Source organism: Eurosta solidaginis, chromosome 3 (assembly GCF_040869045.1).
Source record: "Eurosta solidaginis isolate ZX-2024a chromosome 3, ASM4086904v1, whole genome shotgun sequence".
Lineage (NCBI taxonomy): Eukaryota > Metazoa > Arthropoda > Insecta > Diptera > Tephritidae > Eurosta > Eurosta solidaginis.
In genome coordinates this window covers 13,247,994-13,265,950 of record NC_090321.1, presented here as the reverse complement: position 1 = coordinate 13,265,950, position 17,957 = coordinate 13,247,994, and the positions used below count along the sequence as shown (strand labels likewise).

Below are 17,957 nucleotides of genomic sequence, written 5' to 3'. Positions count from 1 at the left end.
CACCCCCTTATCGAAAACGTTTTTTTAAAAAGCCTACCATAGATTGACGCACTCAGGGTATGGCATGGCAAAATTTCGTTCGATTCCATTCTGCGGTTTAGGCTGCAAGCCCAAAGATACATACAGACATACTTTCACAAAATATAGTAGAAGAAGAATAGATACTTTGCATTGAGACAGATTTATTGAACAAAATCAATTTTGATGATATAATTGATGAATTTGCCGAAAACAAATGTAGACAACGACGAAGATATAAGTTTGTATTTTTTAATCGAAAAAATAAGGAAACGACGTGAAAAAATGGCCCCAAAATGATGGTTGCCTAGGGCCCCGTTGTGGGTTAATTCGGCCCTGACAATACTCACTCAACCAGTTGTTGCACGTTGTAAAATGCTTGCCACCATCAGTTCCATAGAGCTCATCAAATCAGTTTAATTTAATAGACGCTCTGCAACGGATCGGACTTCTTTAATATTTCATTGCGATCGACAAGATCGATTGTGCGGGAGTTGGATTTTATTGTACATACAATTAAAGTACATAATAAACGCGTTTATGAAGAAAAAAACATCAACAAATTAACGAACAAATGGATAATTCTTTAAAGTTGATCAAGAAGAAACGTCGCGTGCACAACTTTCCTTTAGAAAAGTGAAGGCATTTTTCATTTTTTATTCTTAATTGAACTCTTTTAAATCGAATTAACACATTCAAGGCACATTGGCATTGTCAGCGAATTAGCGATTGAACTCGTCAATGACAGCGACACCGACATCGTCGGCAACATCATCATCATCAGCGTCATCATTAGCGGCAAGAGCATCATCATCGTTACAGTTATCACACCGAATTCATATTATAATTGTAAGATTAATGAAATTAGTAATGCACAGTCACGGCGCCCCGTAGCCCCACATTCATTAAAAACGAAAGCATTATTTATTGAAAAAATTACACTAATAACAACATACAAAATTGCTAAAAGTCAAAACATTTAAGTGGACAATGCCGCGGTTAATCAATCACAAATTTTTGCTCAATTGCTGCAATCTACTTTTTTTGGTAAGATGATCATATTGGGCTTAATAGAAAACACCATTTAAACATATTAATTGTTTATACATATATGTACGTAAGTATGTAATTATGTACACGCTATGTATGTACATCTGTATATAAGTATGTAAGGGTAAATATGTATGTAGACACGTTTCAAAGTTAGATATGAGTGTATGTTAATATGTACGTAGTACACATATGCTTTTTTTATACCTTTCATGAAAATGAAATGGTATATTAATTTCGTCACGAAACCCAAAATTGTAAGTCCTTAAAGGAAAATAGATAGACCCACCATTAAGTATACCGAAATAATCAGGATGAAGAGCTGAGTTGATTTAGCCATGTCCGTCTGTCCGTCTGTCTGTTTGTATGCAAACTAGTCCCTCAATTTTTTAGATATATTGATAAAATTAGGTGAGCGGGTGTATTTGGGTGTCCGATTAGACATTTGTCGGAACCGGCCGGATCGGACCACTATAGCATATATCCTCCATACAACCGATTTTTCAGAAAAAGAGGATTTTTGTCATATCTTACTCAATTTAACAGATTGAAGCTTCAAACTTCACCATATACTTTCGTATATTGCACATATTGTTGCCTGAAAAAATTGATGAGATCGGTCGTATATATAGTTTATATCCCCCACAACCGATTGTTCAGATAAGAAACTTTTCGTAATTACTGCCCTATTTTAAGAGCTAGATGCTTCAAATTTCAACGAATGCTTACGTATATAGCATATATTGTTGCCATCATAAAGATCGGTGGTATATATAGTATATACATATATATATTTTCGCAATTTTAGCCCCATTTTAAGAGCTAGAAGCTTCAAATTTCACCAAATGCTTACGTATATAGCATATATTGTTGTCTGAAAAAATCATAGACATCGGTGTTATATATATTATATACTTCATATAAACTGTCATTTTTGCCCCTTTTTTACGGCTAGAAGCTTCAAAATTTATCAGATTTCATCAAATAGTTACGTTTACGTCATATATTGTTGAAATACATGATTCGTAGTCATAGTTTTTTCACGCAGACCACAAAAAACCTGAAACTTTGCATCCTCACACAAAGTACCTACCTGTTTTTTATTTTATATTTATCTTAAAAATCGTTTAGGTATGTAGATCTCTTCACTATATATCCGATTATTCGGAGATTACGAACGGGATAAGATTATTGTTCAGCCCCATTCATGAAAGGTATGAAGTCTTCGGCACAGCCGAAGACAGTCCCGTTCTTACTTGTTTAATTATGGACTAGATATGAAAAGACCATTGGCTTTTGCAGCAGGACCAGCAGACAGTGGGTAAAGGTTAAGTGAATTGCAAACAATTTGTTTCACATCCAAAAATCAAGGTGCAAGTTTAATAATTAATGGTTTACTAAATCAACTACATACTTGATTAATCGATATCTTGAGCGTAATCGGAGCAAAAGTAACTCGAGTGTTTGTTAAAAAGAAATGACTCTTCGTCCGCAAACAAAAAAAAAAAAACATTTTTTTATTGTTTAGAATAAAATATTTTGAAGAAAATTAGCAAAAAAAAGATATAAACATAACATAAAAAAACAAAATATATAACGATAATTTTCGTACTGCATTTTACGGACGAATAGGATCAGCTTTTCAAAAAGTGGTGAATCAAAAACTGATCAACTGATTGTGAAGAAAAACAGCAAAAAAAGATAGAAACATAACATAAATAAAATAATTAAAAAAAAATGTTTAAAGTTAAACGGTTTTATTGAAAAAAATACTTACATGAAGTAATAATAATACTAAAAGCTAGAAAATAATTAGATAGATCCTAGGTACTAGTCATCATACTCCTCATCAATCTAGGGCGTTGATCAGACAATTAAATAAAAGCGTTGGGCGCGTGAAATTTGTAAAAATGCGAGGCGTAGCATAACCTTATTAAGGTTCAGTTGGTCTTACTTATGACTATCAATAGAAATTTGATGCGTCCAACGCTTTTATTTAGTTGTCTTATCAACGCCCTAGATTGATGAGGAGTGTGATGACTAGTACCTAGGACCTACCTAATTATTTTCTAGCTTTTAGTATTATTATTATTTCATTAAGTATTGTTTTCAATAACCGTTTAACTTTAAAAAAAAAATTTTTATTATTTTATTTTCAACTTTTTAGTCCTTATTTAATAGCTTATTATTTCTCATTCTATTTAGTTCATTTATTGACTCATTATTAGAAGGACTCTTTCCTGACAATTTGTTATAAAATTCCTTTTTAAAATAAAAAAGTGGTAAAAATTATTAACCACTACATCTAAATCTTCAATACATAATCCTTCCAAGGGCTTTACTTGACTCAGCGCCACGTATGTTTGTCCCTCCTCGAACTCCAAAATATTTTGATGTCACTTCTACTGGACTATATTGTAATGAATTTACTGCAAATCCTCTTATTTGCAACCTTCTGCTAAGTACGAATCACTAAACTGAATAAATAACACCACTATTTAGTAATGCAAAATGGTCTTTATTAAAGTACTTCACAATAAATAACTCTACTATTGCTCGGCAGATAGCGTGCTTAATCGAAACTGATTCTCGCGCCTCTGGTGTTGGTGCTTTTATACTCTGTGATTTCCTCGTTGCATCTTCTAGGCGCTTCCAGAATTTACTTAGTTACTTCCATATAATTATAACTACAGATGTACGTGTATAGCTTCTCATATACGCGTGTATTTGTGAGCGACACTTCCACAATTACAATTGCATACTTTTGGGAGCATCTCAGATAAGATATCTGCATGTGTTTGTGCGTTGCTTGTCCGCTGCGTGTACGTACATATGTGTAGACATAATGATTGATTCGTTTATGTAGATACATAATGATTGATTTATGGATGTGCATACAAGTCACTCTTAGCATCGGCTTAGATATGACAGTACCCCTTATTGTTGCTAATATTCGTAACAATATGTAATATTTGTTCCAAATATGAGCCAAATCGGACATCATAGGTCGCTTTCTATTCATGTATGTATTATCGATGTGTTCCAAATATGGACCAAATCGGACCACACATACGATTTTTTTGAATATCTCGATCCGTTCGCCACCTAGCGGCGATTTTTTTCACAGGCCGCTTTCTATTCAAATATGTATTATGTGTTCCAAATATGAGCCAAATCGGACCACAAATACGATTTTTTTGAATATCTCGATCCTTGCGTCACCTAGTGGCGTTTTTTTCATAGGTCTCTTTCTATTCTTGTATGTATTATGTGCTCCAAATATGAGCCAAATCGGACCACAAATACGATTTTTTGAATATCTCGATCCTTGCGCCACCTAGCGGCTATTTTTTACAGGTGGCTTTCTATTCATGTATGTATTATTTGTTCCAAATATGAGCCAAATCGGACCACAAATACGATTTTTTTGAATATCTCGATCCTTGCGCCACCTAGTGGCGTTTTTTCATAGGTCTCTTTCTATTCTTGTATGTATTATGTGTTCCAAATATGAGCCAAATCGGACCACAAATACGATTTTTTTTAATATCTCGATCCTTGCGCCACCTAGTGGCGTTTTTTCATAGGTCTCTTTCTATTCTTGTATGTATTATGTGGTCCAAATATGAGCCAAATCGGACCAAAAATACGATTTTTTGAATATCTCGATCCTTGCGCCACCTATCAGAGTTTGCATTGTCATCGGGTTCTGAACTATATTCCAAGTTTCAAGCTTGTAGCTTATCGGGAAGTTACTTAAATTTCAGCCAGCCAGCCAGCCAGCCAGCCAGAAAGCCAGCCAACCAGCCTGTCAAGTCAAACTAAATAAAAACATCTAAAAACAAGTAAGGAAGGTTAAGTTCGGGTGTAACCGAACATTACATACTCAGTTGAGAGCTATGGTGACAACATAAGGGAAAATAACCATGTAGGAAAATGAACCGAGGGTAATCCTGGAATGTGTTTGTATGAGATGTGTATCAAATGAAAGGTATTTAAGAGTATTTTATGAGGGAGTGGACCATAGTTCTATAGGTGGACGCCATTTAGGGATATCGCCATAAAGGTGGATCAAGGTTGACTCTAGAATTTGTTTGTACGATATGGGTATCAAATGACAGGGGTTAATGAACATTTTAAAAGGGAGTGGGCCTTAGTTTTATAGGTGGACGTCTTTTCGAGATACCGCCATAAAGGTGGACCAGGGGTGACTCTAGAATGCGTTTGTACAATATGGGTATCAAACGAAAGGTGTTAATGAGTATTTCAAAAGGGCGTGGGGTTTAGTTCTATAGGTGGACGGCTTTTCGAGATATCGCCATTAAGGTGGACCAGGGGTGACTCTAGAATGTGTTTGTTCGATATGGGTATCAAATTAAAGGTATTAATGAGGGTTTTAAAAGAAAGTGGTGGTAGTTGTATAAGTGGTCGCCTTTTCGAGATATCGGCATAAAGGTGGACCAGGGGTGACTCTAGAATGCGTTTGTACAATATAGGTATCAAACGAAAGGTGTTAATGAGTATTTTAAAAGGGCGTGGGTCTTAGTTCTATAGGTGGACGCCTTTTCGAGATATCGCCATAAAGGTGGACCAGGGGTGACTCTAGAATGTGTTTGTACGATATGTGTATCAAATTAAAGGTATTAATGAGGGCTTTAAAAGGGAGTGGTGGTAGTTGTATAGGTTGGTCGCCTTTTCGAGATATCGGCATAAAGGTGGACCAGGGGTGACTCTAGAATGCGTTTGTACAATATGGGTATCAAACGAAAGGTGTTAATGAGTATTTTAAAAGGGCGTGGGGCTTAGTTCTATAGGTGGACGCCTTTTCGAGATATCGCCATAAAGGTGGACCAGGGGTGACTCTAGAATGTGTTTGTACGATATCGGTATCAAATTAAAGGTATTAATGAGGGTTTTAAAAGGGAGTGGTGGTAGTTGTATAGGTGGTCGCCTTTTCGGGGTATCGGCATAAAGGTGGACCAGGGGTGACTCTAGAATGCGTTTGTACAATATGGGTATCAAACGAAAGGTGTTAATGAGTATTTTAAAAGGGAGTGGGCCTTAGTTCTATAGGTGGACGCCTTTTCGAGATATCGCCATAAAGGTGGACCATGGGTGAATCTAGAATGTGTTTGTACGATATGGGTATCAAATTAAAGGTATTAATGAGGGTTTTAAAAGGGAGTGTTAGTAGTTGTATAGGTGGTCGCCTTTTCGAGATATCGGCATAAAGGTGGACCAGGGGTGACTCTAGAATTTGTTTGTACGATATGGGTATCAAATAAAAGGTGTTAATAAGTATTTTAAAAGGGAGTGATCCTTAGTTCCATAGGTGGACGCCGTTTCGAGATATCGCCATAAAGGTGGACCAGGGCTGACCCTAGAATTTGTTTGTACGAAATGGGTATCAAATGAAAGAGGTTAATGAGCATTTTAAAAGGGAGTGGGCCTTAGTTCTATAGGTGGACGCCTTTTCGAGATATCGCCATAAAGGTGGACCCGGGGTGACTCTAGAATGCGTTTGTACGATATGGGTATCAAATGAAAGGTGTTAATGAGTATTTTAAAAGGGCGTGGGGCTTAGTTTTATAGGTGGACGCCTTTTCGATATATCGACATAAAGGTGGACCAGGGGTGACTCTAGAATGGGTTTGTACGATATGGGTATCAAATTAAAGGTACTAATGAGGCTTTTAAAAGGGAGTGGTGGTAGTTGTATATGTGAAGGCGTTTTCCAGATGTCGACCAAAATGTGGACCAGGGTGACCCAGAATATCATCTGTTGGATACCGCTAATTTATTTATATATGTAATAGCACGAACAGTATTCCTGCCAAGATTTCAAGGGTTTTTTATTTCGCTCTGCAGAACTTTTTCATTTCATTCTACTTAATATGGTAGGTGTCACACCCATTTTACAAAGTTTTTTTCTAAAGTTATATTTTGCGTCAATAAACCAATCCAAATACCATGTTTCATCCCTTTTTTCGTATTTGGTATAGAATTATGGTATTTTTTTCGTTTTTGGTAATTTTCGATATCGAAAAAGTGGTCGTGGTCATAGTCAGATTTATTCCATTTTTTATACCGATACAAAGTGAGTTCAGATAAGTACGTGAACTGAGTTTAGTAAAGATATATCGATTTTTGCTCAAGTTATTGTGTTAACGGCCGAGCGGAAGGTCAGACGGCCGACTGTGTATAAAAACTGGGCATGGCTTCAGCCGATTTCGCCCTTTTTCACAGAAATAAGTTATTGTCCCAGAATCTAAGCCCCTACCAAATTTCACAAGGATTGGTAAATTTTTGTTCGACTTATGGCATTAAAAGTATCCTACACAAATTAAATGAAAAAGGGCGGAGCCACGCCCATTTTGAAATTTTGTTTTATTTTTGCATTTTGTTGCACCATATCATTAATGGAGTTGAATGTTGACATAATTTACTTATATACTGTAAAGATATTAAATTTTTTGTTAAAATTTTACTTTAAAAAAAAATTTTTTTTTAAGTAGACGTGGTCCTCCGATTTTGCTAATTTTTATTAAGCGTACATATAGTAATAGGAGTAACGTTCCTGCCAAATTTCATCATGATATCTTCAACGACTGCCAAATTACAGCTTGGAAAACTTTTAAATTACCTTCTTTTAAAAGTGGGCGGTGCCATGCCCATTGTCCAAAATTTTTCTAATTTTCTATTCAGCGTCATCAGTTCAACTCACCTACCAAGTTTCATCGCTTTATCCGTCTTTGGTAATGAACTATCGCACTTTTTCGGTTTTTCGAAATTTTCGATATCGAAAAAGTGTTATAGTCCGATATTGTTCATTTTGAATAGCGATCTGAGATGAGTGCTCAGGAACCTACATACCAAATTTCATCAAGATACCTCAAAATTTACTGAAGTTATTGTGTTAACGGACAGACGGACGGACGGACATGGCTCAATCAAATTTTTTTTTCGATCCTGATGATTTTGATATATGGAAGTCTATATCTATCTCCATTCCTTTATACCTGTACAACCAACCGTTATCCAATCAAAGTTAATATACTCTGTGAGCTCTGCTCAACTGAGTATAACAAACGTTTAAAAACATAATAAATGACTAAAAATTTCGTACTGAATTTTACGGACGAATAGGATCAGTCTTTCAAAAAGTGGTGAATAAAAAACTGACCAACTTGTTCATAGTATTGTTTGTAAAGTTGGCTTTAAAAATATTTGAAAAAAAAACTTTGAAAGCCAAACTACTTTTAAATATTTCAAGTTCAAGAAACCGGAACATAAATGTTAGCTTTGTACTATAAGCTTACATAGTTAATCAAAAAGGCGCAGTTTGCTATTACTTCGAAAGTTTTTCAAGTAAATATCGACGGCTGAGTGGAATATCACGCTATCTCATTTAAAAACGCTCTATCTGAAAATATTTTACAAAAACACCACACCTCGGTATTTTTTTAAAAGCGCTTCATCTCAGAACTTGGTTGAAGAATGTCCTATTTGCAATTTTATTTTATTTATGCTATAACAAGGCGTTATTGAACACATTTTTTAAATAGAACGTTTTAAAAGTTTTTAAGATATCGGGCGTCTTTGCAAGGGCATCCGAGATATTGTTATATGCTACACAGCAAGTGAGGGGAGGAGGAAGGGAGAAATGGAGAGGCCATGGGAGAGATAAGGTAATAAGATAGGTGAAGGTGAAGATGAGGTGACAAAAAGAAACGGCGGAAAGGAAAATGGGAGGCGGGAGAAGGAAGGGTTCCGGAAAACGAAAAGGAGAGATGGGAAGACGAGGAGAAAGATTATTGAAAGAAATGAAGGAGTGGACGAGGAATCGTGCATGAAGAGAGTGAGGAAAGTAAGAGAAAATGGAAGACGAAAAAAGCGGACGGCTAGAAGAAAGATTAAGAAGAACAAGTAGACTGAATGAGTTCATAGTGTTACGCGAAGTTTTCTCAATTACCAAACACAAAAACCTTTCTAGAATCTATGCTACTTACTGCTGGAGTAGGGAATCCCTACCTGCACTTTGAGGGAGATCTTAAGGCCACAATAGAGGTGGACGGTTGGCGCAAGGGTGCGCAAATGGCGGACGAGGGGATACATGTGTACACCGATGGTTCCAAAATAGTGGAAGGAGTAGGGTCTGCGGTATACTGCGCTGATCCGGAATTAAGCAGATCCTACAGGCTGCCGGATTACTGTAGCGTTTTCCAAGCGGAAATATTAGCCGTAACCAAAGCAGTAGAAACCCTGGAAGAGAATAGCTTAAGCTGCAACCGTGTTAACTTTTATATTGACAGTCAAGCAGCAATTAAGGCAATAATCTCGCATAGCACAGCATCTAAATGCGTGTTAAGAGTGTAAGCAGTCTCTAGAGAGAATCGGGACAGGGAGAAGCATACATCTATATTGGGTCCCAGGGCATATGGGAATAGATGGGAATGAAAAAGCGGACGAATTAGCTAAAAAGGGCGCATCCCTTGAAGCTTGCTCCGTAGACGTCCCAATTAGATTGGGCGAGATTAAGCGAAGGCGAGAGGTGCACATGATCGACCAAGCAGAAAAGGCGTGGGTTCAAGCGCGCGGCTGTAAAGTGTCGAAGATTATGTGTAGGTCTTACAACCTTAGACTAACACAGTTGCTTCTATCATTAAAAAGACAGGACTGTAGACTCATGACGGGTATTCTGACTGGACACTGCCTTCTGGCGTCACATGCCTTTAAATTAGGCTTGGTCAGTGATAGCAGGTGTAGGAAGTGCGGGTTGGAGGAGGAAACGATCGAGCACGTTCTGTGCTCGTGCCCTGCACTTGCCAGGCTAAGACTCCAGCTATTAGGAGTGATACAGCTGTCAGATCTAGAAGCAGCAAGTGACTTAAGTCCTAGGAAGCTTCTAGTATTTGCCAAGAGGACGGAGTTATTTTATAACATAGGTCCTGGTTTTTGATAGGGTTTTTCAGTTTGGTCGTTAAAACAAACTTCTGGTAACACTACGGACTCAATCAGTCTATGTGAGGTCATCATGGACCGGCCAGTTCAACCTACCTACCTACTGCTGGAGTCTTAGCCTGGCAAGCGCAGGACACGAACACAATACGTGCTCGATCGTTTCCTCCTTCAACCCGCACATGCTACATCTGCTATCACTGAAGTTAAGACTAATTTAAAAGCATGTGGCGCCAGAAGGCAGTGTCCTGTCAGAATACCCTTCATGAGCCTACAGTTCTCAGAAATTAAATTGTAAATTTTGGAACTTGGAATGTAATCTTCTAAATTCAAATTGAAAATTCTGTATTTAAATTGGAATTTTCTGAACTTGAAGTTTTAATTCCCAATTTAAGTTCCAATATTCCGAATTTCGTTTTAAATTTTGTAACTGTAAAATGGAAATTCCAACTTGAATTGTAATTTTGTGAATTTAAAACAAATATTCTGACCTTGAATTGTAGTTTTAAAAATTTACAATAAAATTTCTGAGCTTCAGTTGGAATATTCTAAATTTGAAAGGAGAATTTTGAATTTCAAAAGAAAATTCGCAAAAAAAATCAAATTTAGAAAAATATGCAATGGCGAAACCTTTTTTTGAATTTCAAACTGCAACTAAAAGCGACTTTTTTTAAGCCAATTTGAACCTAATTATATTTGAATAATTTGTTTTCTTTTTATTTTTAAAAACAAATAAGTCCCACTGTGCATCTGTGAGTTCAGCCAATTTTTGGCTTTGTTTTTTTATGCTTCGTTGGTTATATAAAATATTAACTATGGCTTTGTTGTTGGTACCTGCTGATGTTGGTGTTATTTTCGATACTTTTTTTGTTTTTTGCTTAAATAAAAATTAAAAAGTTTCTATGTACTATTTTTGCTAACAAATGCCACAAATTGTGCGCTTTTTGAGTTTCTACGTTCGTGGTAATTACCATACACCCAACAAAGCCATTTGAAATGTATACCAAAGTGCAACAAAACAGAGCAACACCGAACGCTCTCCCCACTCCCCCAAAAATAAAAACATTTACTAGCTAAAAATCACGCATTCACGCATTTAACGCGCATATGAGCGTTGGAGTGGGTGAGTTGAGCGGGATTTTTTAATGTTGTTGTGTATTGGGATTTGCATTTAAAAATATAGTATATTTTAAAAAATTTAATTAATTCTAATTAATTTTTACAGTGATGTAAGGTTTCATAATACTGTCGTGTCTTTATATGCATTTTATTTGCTATCCTTTCTTTCTTTTTACAGTGCTGTGGTCTAACGTTGCTCATTTCCGGTTTCTATTTGTTCACCGATCCAAAACGTATTCTGCTCTCACGCCTACTCGCTGCAACAAGTGAACAGCTGGACAATCTTCCACAGCCCTTGTTTTATTACATCTCTATTGGCTTGGCTGTTGCCGGTTTGTTGGCAGTTTTAGCTGCCATTGCCGGCTTTTGGGCATCTTGCTTACATACATATTGTTGTTTAAGCTTATATTTTCTTGCTGTTGTTGTACTACTCTTAGCCGAATCGATGGTCTGCTTGGCTATAACTTTGTGGCCACACTGTTTGGGCATCAGCTTGGATGAAACGAAGATGGTGAAGGCGTTGCAAGCCAACTACGGTGTACCTGGCAAGGAGCAATTTACGATTGCCATGGATTTAGCGCAAGCACGTTTCGGTTGTTGCGGCATGAATAGCGACATTAACTATGATACATCTCTGTGGAAGTTGCAACGCTACGGTCAACGTGAGTGGGTGGTGCCACTCACTTGTTGTATCCTGACGAATGCCAATGATAAGCTAGCCTACTTGGATCCAAAGCCAGTAAATGAGACGCAGTGTCAAATGCTACAAAGAATTGACTTTGCCGAGTATCGTCATACTGCAGCATGTTTAAGCTATTTGGACAATTGGTATCGGGAGCATTATGTGGTATTTTTGGGCGCCAGTCTTATTGTTGCTATTGTAGAATTCTGTGTATTGCTCGCCATTATTGTTAATTGCACAAATATTACTACAAAGAGTTTGAGAGTAGAGAGGTTAACAGAGTTCCGCAATATGCGCGGAAAACCGCGTCAAACATTGGTGGAGAATATTTACGAGCCCGATTTGGAGTTGCGTGCTATAAATGCTTTTGAACGCAACATAACCAGTCAGTTTCCAGAGGACTTCAAAGAGGTTTACATACAACCACGTGATCTCTACAAACAGCGACACAATACCACCTTTAAACCAATAGCCAGCGATTACAGTTCCTCCAAAAGAGGTTATTTAGTTTAAATAGTAATTGTACTTCACTTGGCTTGTGAATGGCACTATGTGTGAGGATGTAAATAATGTTTATATACTCTATTGTTTACACAATTTAATTAAGTATAGCTTTTATTTATTATAATTTTTTTACTATTCATATTGTGAATAATAAAATTATACCAAAGTGCATATATACAAGTAAATAATACTATCAGGTTTTTGCTTCCAACAATGTACATTTGGCACTCGGCAAAGAATAATACGTAGAGAATAAGTATAGAAAAATCAACATAAAAAAATGTTTCTACACCAAAAACATACATACTAATTTACAAAAAAGCTTGCGCACTATATGTCTATAAACATGACATAAACATATAAAACAAATACTCACTTTAATTACATAATATTTCACGATTTAGTTTTCTTCATCAGAACTATCAACTGGTTCACAAATGCGCCTTCGTCGTTGTATTTTGGCAACTTCCTTAAATTTCCTCCGCGCACGTCGTCGTTCTTTCAAAATGCGCTCCGCACGTTCCAAAGGGCTCATTGTTTGATCACGCAGCTGTGTAGATGAATCTTTAATATCCTCTTCATGCACCACGAAAGAGTCGCATACGTACTGAGATTCTGCTACTGGTACGGCTTGTGAATAAATTTTACTGTGATCATTAAATTTACGTGGTACTGGAATTTTAAAGGCACCACGCGGCACATGTGTGGGACTTCTAAAATGCAAATTAAACCGTAATTCAATAAAATGTAGTCAAAGTTGCTTGCTGTTAATAAGTTTAGCACATACTTGACTGTTTGAAGATAGTGCGCTTGCATTTGTGTTGCTGTAGGTGCATTTTCATCACTAGCTTCAGCCCCATCACTCGATACAACCATTGAATCCTTAGCATATTGGCTACATGGCATTTCGGTCTCCTCGTACTCACTATCATCATTGCCGCTAACTACAGCTTCAGCAATAATGAATGGATGCAGCCGACGAAGACGTCTGTGTATACGTAGCGGACGTTTGGGCTAAGAAGATACAAGTTTTACTTAAGTAAACTTTCGAAAAAAAAATTACTAAGTATTTACCTTTTGAGTTGCTGCAACTTCTTCGCACTCCGTTTCAGACCCGTCTGCCTCTGTTGACCCAATGACGCTTGAACCAGTGCTTGAGTTGGTGTTGAGCGCTTTTGTATGTATATTCTCAACATTATTGGCAGTTGAATTGGAATCCATACAGGCCATATTCTAAAATTTATATTTAAAATCAAATGCAAATTAACTTAAGAAATAACTATTTTAATTACAGTTTGCGTTTCTAGAAAGTCCTCGCAGTCTGTTTCTGATACTGCATCTGCTTTTATGTCCATGTCGTTAGAATCACTGGATGATATCAATTTTCGCTTTAAGGTTTTAGATGGAACTATAATCGATTTTTCATCGTCACAGGTTGTTGTTGAGTTTGCATTAATTTCATTTGTGAGCGTTGAAGATAATGCTTTGAGAACTTGGTTCTCGGCAAAAGAAACGCTTTGTTGTATATGTTCTGGCAGTCGACTGCGTTTGCGTATATTTTTCAAGTACATCTCGTAGAGACTTGGTGACTTTACGTATTCCTCGGTTTTCATGGGGACCTTCGGCGGTGGGGTTACATGTCGGTTAGATCCACAAGCAATTGCATCATTATCGGCTCTTGGTGTTATTGAGATATTCGCTTGCACCTTTGTTGCCTTGGGTGTTAATAAGTTTGAGGTATTTTCGTTTTCTTTTTGGCTGGAGCTTAGTGATGATGTAGAATTCTTCGAGTGTTCACTTTTTGTTTCAATTTCCTTGCTTACTTCAGATTCTTCTGGGAACGGTTCCAGAAACGCTTCAATATCGAGGTCTAGCTCGCTTACGATATTTGCTGATGTTGGCTCATTCTTAGATTCAGAGCCAAGGAATTTTTTCTTCGAAGGTGTTGCTTGTTCTGTAATATCCAAATCATGTAAAGAGTCTGCAATGTTCATTGTGGATTCCGTTTCAGAAATATATATTACTTCGGAATCATGTTTAATTTCCTTTTTCAATTTGCTGCAACTCGCATCTAAACGTTTTAAAAAACTACCACTTTTTTTGTAATTTTTCTTCTGTTGCCTTTGAAAAGCTTTTGCTAGTGGACCCATCAATGGCGTTGACTTACTAGTTGATGGAGCATTCCTTGCAAAGTCATCCCACAAACAATTAGTTTGGATTTGAGGTTGTTGTTGTTGAGGTTCGGTGGACATGCTGGCATTAGTTATACTATTACTTTGCATGTCATCATCAACAACAACAGTTTCATAAATCATTGATTCAGCAATATTTTTCATTGGGGTATATGTTACTGATTCATAATTATTTTCGCTTCGTTCCGCATGCAATTGCTTATAATACTCGGTCTTCTTAAACTCTTCTTCGATGTAATCGAAATTATCACACAAAATGTCCTGCTCCTCCAAGCCATCAAATACAGCGTCACATACAGCTTTGTAATCATCGTCGTTTACGTCACAAATATCCGACGGTATGCTTTGTTGTTTTGCCATATCTTCAATTTCAGCATCATCGATAAACATTTCTACAGCTACTCGTGTGCCACCCAAAAGTTTTTCAATGATACTATATAATTTACGAATTTCCTTTTCCTCCGCAGTCATTTCTTCAGACTCTTGTGCCAAAACTTCAAGCACTTTAAATTTTTCTAGAATATCACTAACTATAGATGGTTTCGCACGCAAAATGAAGCGCTTGCCATCATCAGATACTTTTGACGATTTCAATTGCTCTATAGGATCAGTGATAAGCTCCTTAGATGGTATTATACTTGAATTTTTTTCCATTAACTTCTTAAGAGTGCAGAAGAGTTGTGAATCGTGTATAGATTTTTGTGGCGAATTTTCAGATGTGTGTGCGGATGGGTGGGAAACTGGTGTTGGCGCTAAAAGTTGTGTATTTGTTGTTACTGGCGCTTCGAATTCCTTAAAATAGTCATCAATGTTGCTTAAGCACTTATTAATATTTTCCTGGGTTTCTAAACCATGTTGGGATGGAACTGTTAACATTGAAGCCGGATGTGAAGTTTTCTTTTTAAAGAATGCTCGCAAATCTTGACTACTCTTAACTTCCTTCCCTTTAGATTTCTTTGGTATATTTTTTGATTTGCCTTCTTTGTTGATATTGTTAGTAGCTGTTTTTTTCTTGTCTTTTGTGGTTGGTTTTATAAAGACATTAAGTACTTTAGGATCCAGTTCGGTGGGTACTAAGCGAGGCGAGTATTTGTATAGTGATTGTCGCACTGCCAAAGAATGTTGTATTTTTGCATTCGTTTGATTCTTTTGCGCTAAAACCTCCTTGAGAATTTGTTCTTCTCGTCCTTCAGTTACTAACACCACTACATTTCCCTGCTTTTGTCTTCCAGTACGCCCGATACGTTGAATGAAACGTCTAGGATTAGAGGTGTTCATATCAAAGCAAACAATCAATTCAACTTCGCCAACATCAATGCCTTCTTCGCCAATTGAAGTAGCTACAAGTATATTATTTTTTCCACTGCGAAAATCTTGCATAATTTGTATCTGCTCTTTTTGTGTTAAAGGACGTAAGGAACCAGTGGCAGCACCTTGACCTAAATGTGGTTAATTGGAGTAATAAGCATACGGTGCGAGCAATCATTACATTACTGGACTTACCAACGAAGTAGCGCGGCTTTAACAATGGCACATGCTGCAAAAGCAAACGAAATATTAACATTACAGATTCTCGATATTCACAAAACACTATGGCACGTGAGTCTGGATAAGTCTATAAAAACAAATAGGTACTTGAAAAAAATCTTCAAAAACAAAAAAATATAACACAATTAATAGCTTACCTGAAAATGTTCGAGTACATATTTTCGCGCCTCATCAAATTTAGGGTGCCCAAAATCCAAATTTGAAGGTACCTTAGGTATTTGTCCATTAGTCATTGGGTGCGTAGAAATTTCGAATGGATTTGGACCCAATTTATCGCGTAAACGATCTAACAACCGACGCAGTTTTGGTTCCATATTTACCACAAACTTACTGCGACCTTCCTCATCTTCTTCAAAATAGTTTTGAAAGACACGCATGCCGTGCCGTTCCAATAGCTCCAGTGCATGATACATACTGATACAAATAGAAAAGTTTGTTGATATAGCTGCTTGATTCTGAATGTTTTGTTGCTGACTCCTGTCACGAAATCTTTTCTGTTCGAATAGGAGAAAATTACGTGAAATTTTTGCCAGCGAACCGCTTAAAACATTTGCGTCAATCAGCTGTCGCAGGTATGGATCTACTATCGCCAAAACTTCTGCATGTAGGGCCTTCAAATCTTCGTTCAGGGGCACTACGACAGTTTTCATATTTCGCCTGTGGACATAGGGCATCACATCAATGGACGTGTCACTGCGAACTTCAATATGCGCTATTAGAAGATTGCGCACAACCTCAGCAATATCGTCCATTGTACGTCCAGGTGTTGCAGAAAGTGCCAACACCCTAAAGTAACTATTATGCTGCTTTATTACTTGAACTACTTCGGTGTAAGCATATCGGCCCTTGGCACGATGCGCTTCATCGACAACAATAAGTTTTACTTGATCAAAGGGAAAGTTTAAATCGATTCTACTTGTACTACCGTCATCGCTTCCACTTATATCAGATTGCACCACTTGAGGAGTAGCAAAGAAAACACGTTTTGTATGCCACAGCTCTGCACGACGCGTACGTGGTAACCGACCAGTCAGCTCGATCGTATCCTCATCCGGAAAGGGCATTACACGTTGACAAGCTTCAATTTGTTGTGCCACTAAAGGGCGCGTGGGTGCCATAAATATAATCTTACTGGCAGGATACCAACGGTAAATATTGTACATAACAACTGCTGCTATGAACGTTTTGCCAAGTCCGGTAGGTAGCACAACAAGTGTGTTATTGAAGAGCGCTGCCTTTGTAATGCTTAATTGGTAAGATCGTTGTGGCAAGTTGTTGGGATATAGCCATGTATCTCCGACGTTGTTATCGAATCCGACATGCTGTTCACCGGTGCGTAATTGTAATGTACTTTGTGATGCTATTGGAGCATCCATAATGTTTTGCAGATCTTCATCGTCCAAAGTTAAATCGCACCAAGTATCCGATGAACCAGATATATCATTGGTATTGTCCATTTTCACAAAACTGTTATTACCTTTCGACTTTTACCTTATTTGTAGTTGGAATCGTTTTTCCACGATGATAATTTAGCACATGTTTGGTTTTATTCAGATTTTGCTGACCAGCAGAAAAAAAACACTCAATTGAGAAATATTTATATTTACAACCCGGGAAAATTAAACTTGATAGGTAGGTATGTTCCTGTGGTTATATTTGAAAATACAGCCAGCAAGCAGTTTTCCATACAATGCCTGTCTAATTGGGCCTAAATGTGCGATTTTTAACAAAAATCAAACAGCCAACAATACAACAGCTGTCAATGATTAGGCCTTGCCAGAGCAACTCATCGAAGTGAAGAATTGTCCTTTAGACTGCTGCTGCTGATTTGATTATAGCTGGAGACATTGGTGCTTTATCGGTAACCGTATCGGTAACCTTATAAC

The 17,957-nt window shown here is 37.2% G+C and overlaps 2 protein-coding genes across 2 annotated transcripts; one reads left to right on the top strand and one right to left on the bottom strand.

The window, feature by feature from the left end:
* Positions 1-923: 923 nt before the first annotated feature.
* Positions 924-12,669, top strand: Tsp68C (Tetraspanin 68C). The gene is made up of 2 exons (XM_067770908.1): positions 924-1,065; positions 11,324-12,669. The coding sequence occupies exons 1-2, from the start codon at positions 1,009-1,011 to the stop codon at positions 12,338-12,340; spliced, it is 1,074 nt and encodes a 357-aa protein (XP_067627009.1). The 5' UTR covers positions 924-1,008; the 3' UTR covers positions 12,341-12,669.
* Positions 12,411-17,712, bottom strand: Fancm (FA complementation group M). Its single transcript, XM_067770907.1, has 6 exons — positions 16,209-17,712; positions 16,027-16,138; positions 13,624-15,962; positions 13,406-13,564; positions 13,119-13,345; positions 12,411-13,044 (listed from the first exon to the last, which is right to left on the bottom strand). Exons 1-6 carry the CDS (start codon positions 17,526-17,528, stop codon positions 12,732-12,734), a joined length of 4,470 nt encoding a protein of 1,489 aa, XP_067627008.1. The 5' UTR covers positions 17,529-17,712; the 3' UTR covers positions 12,411-12,731.
* Between the last annotated feature and the right edge of the window lie 245 nt (positions 17,713-17,957).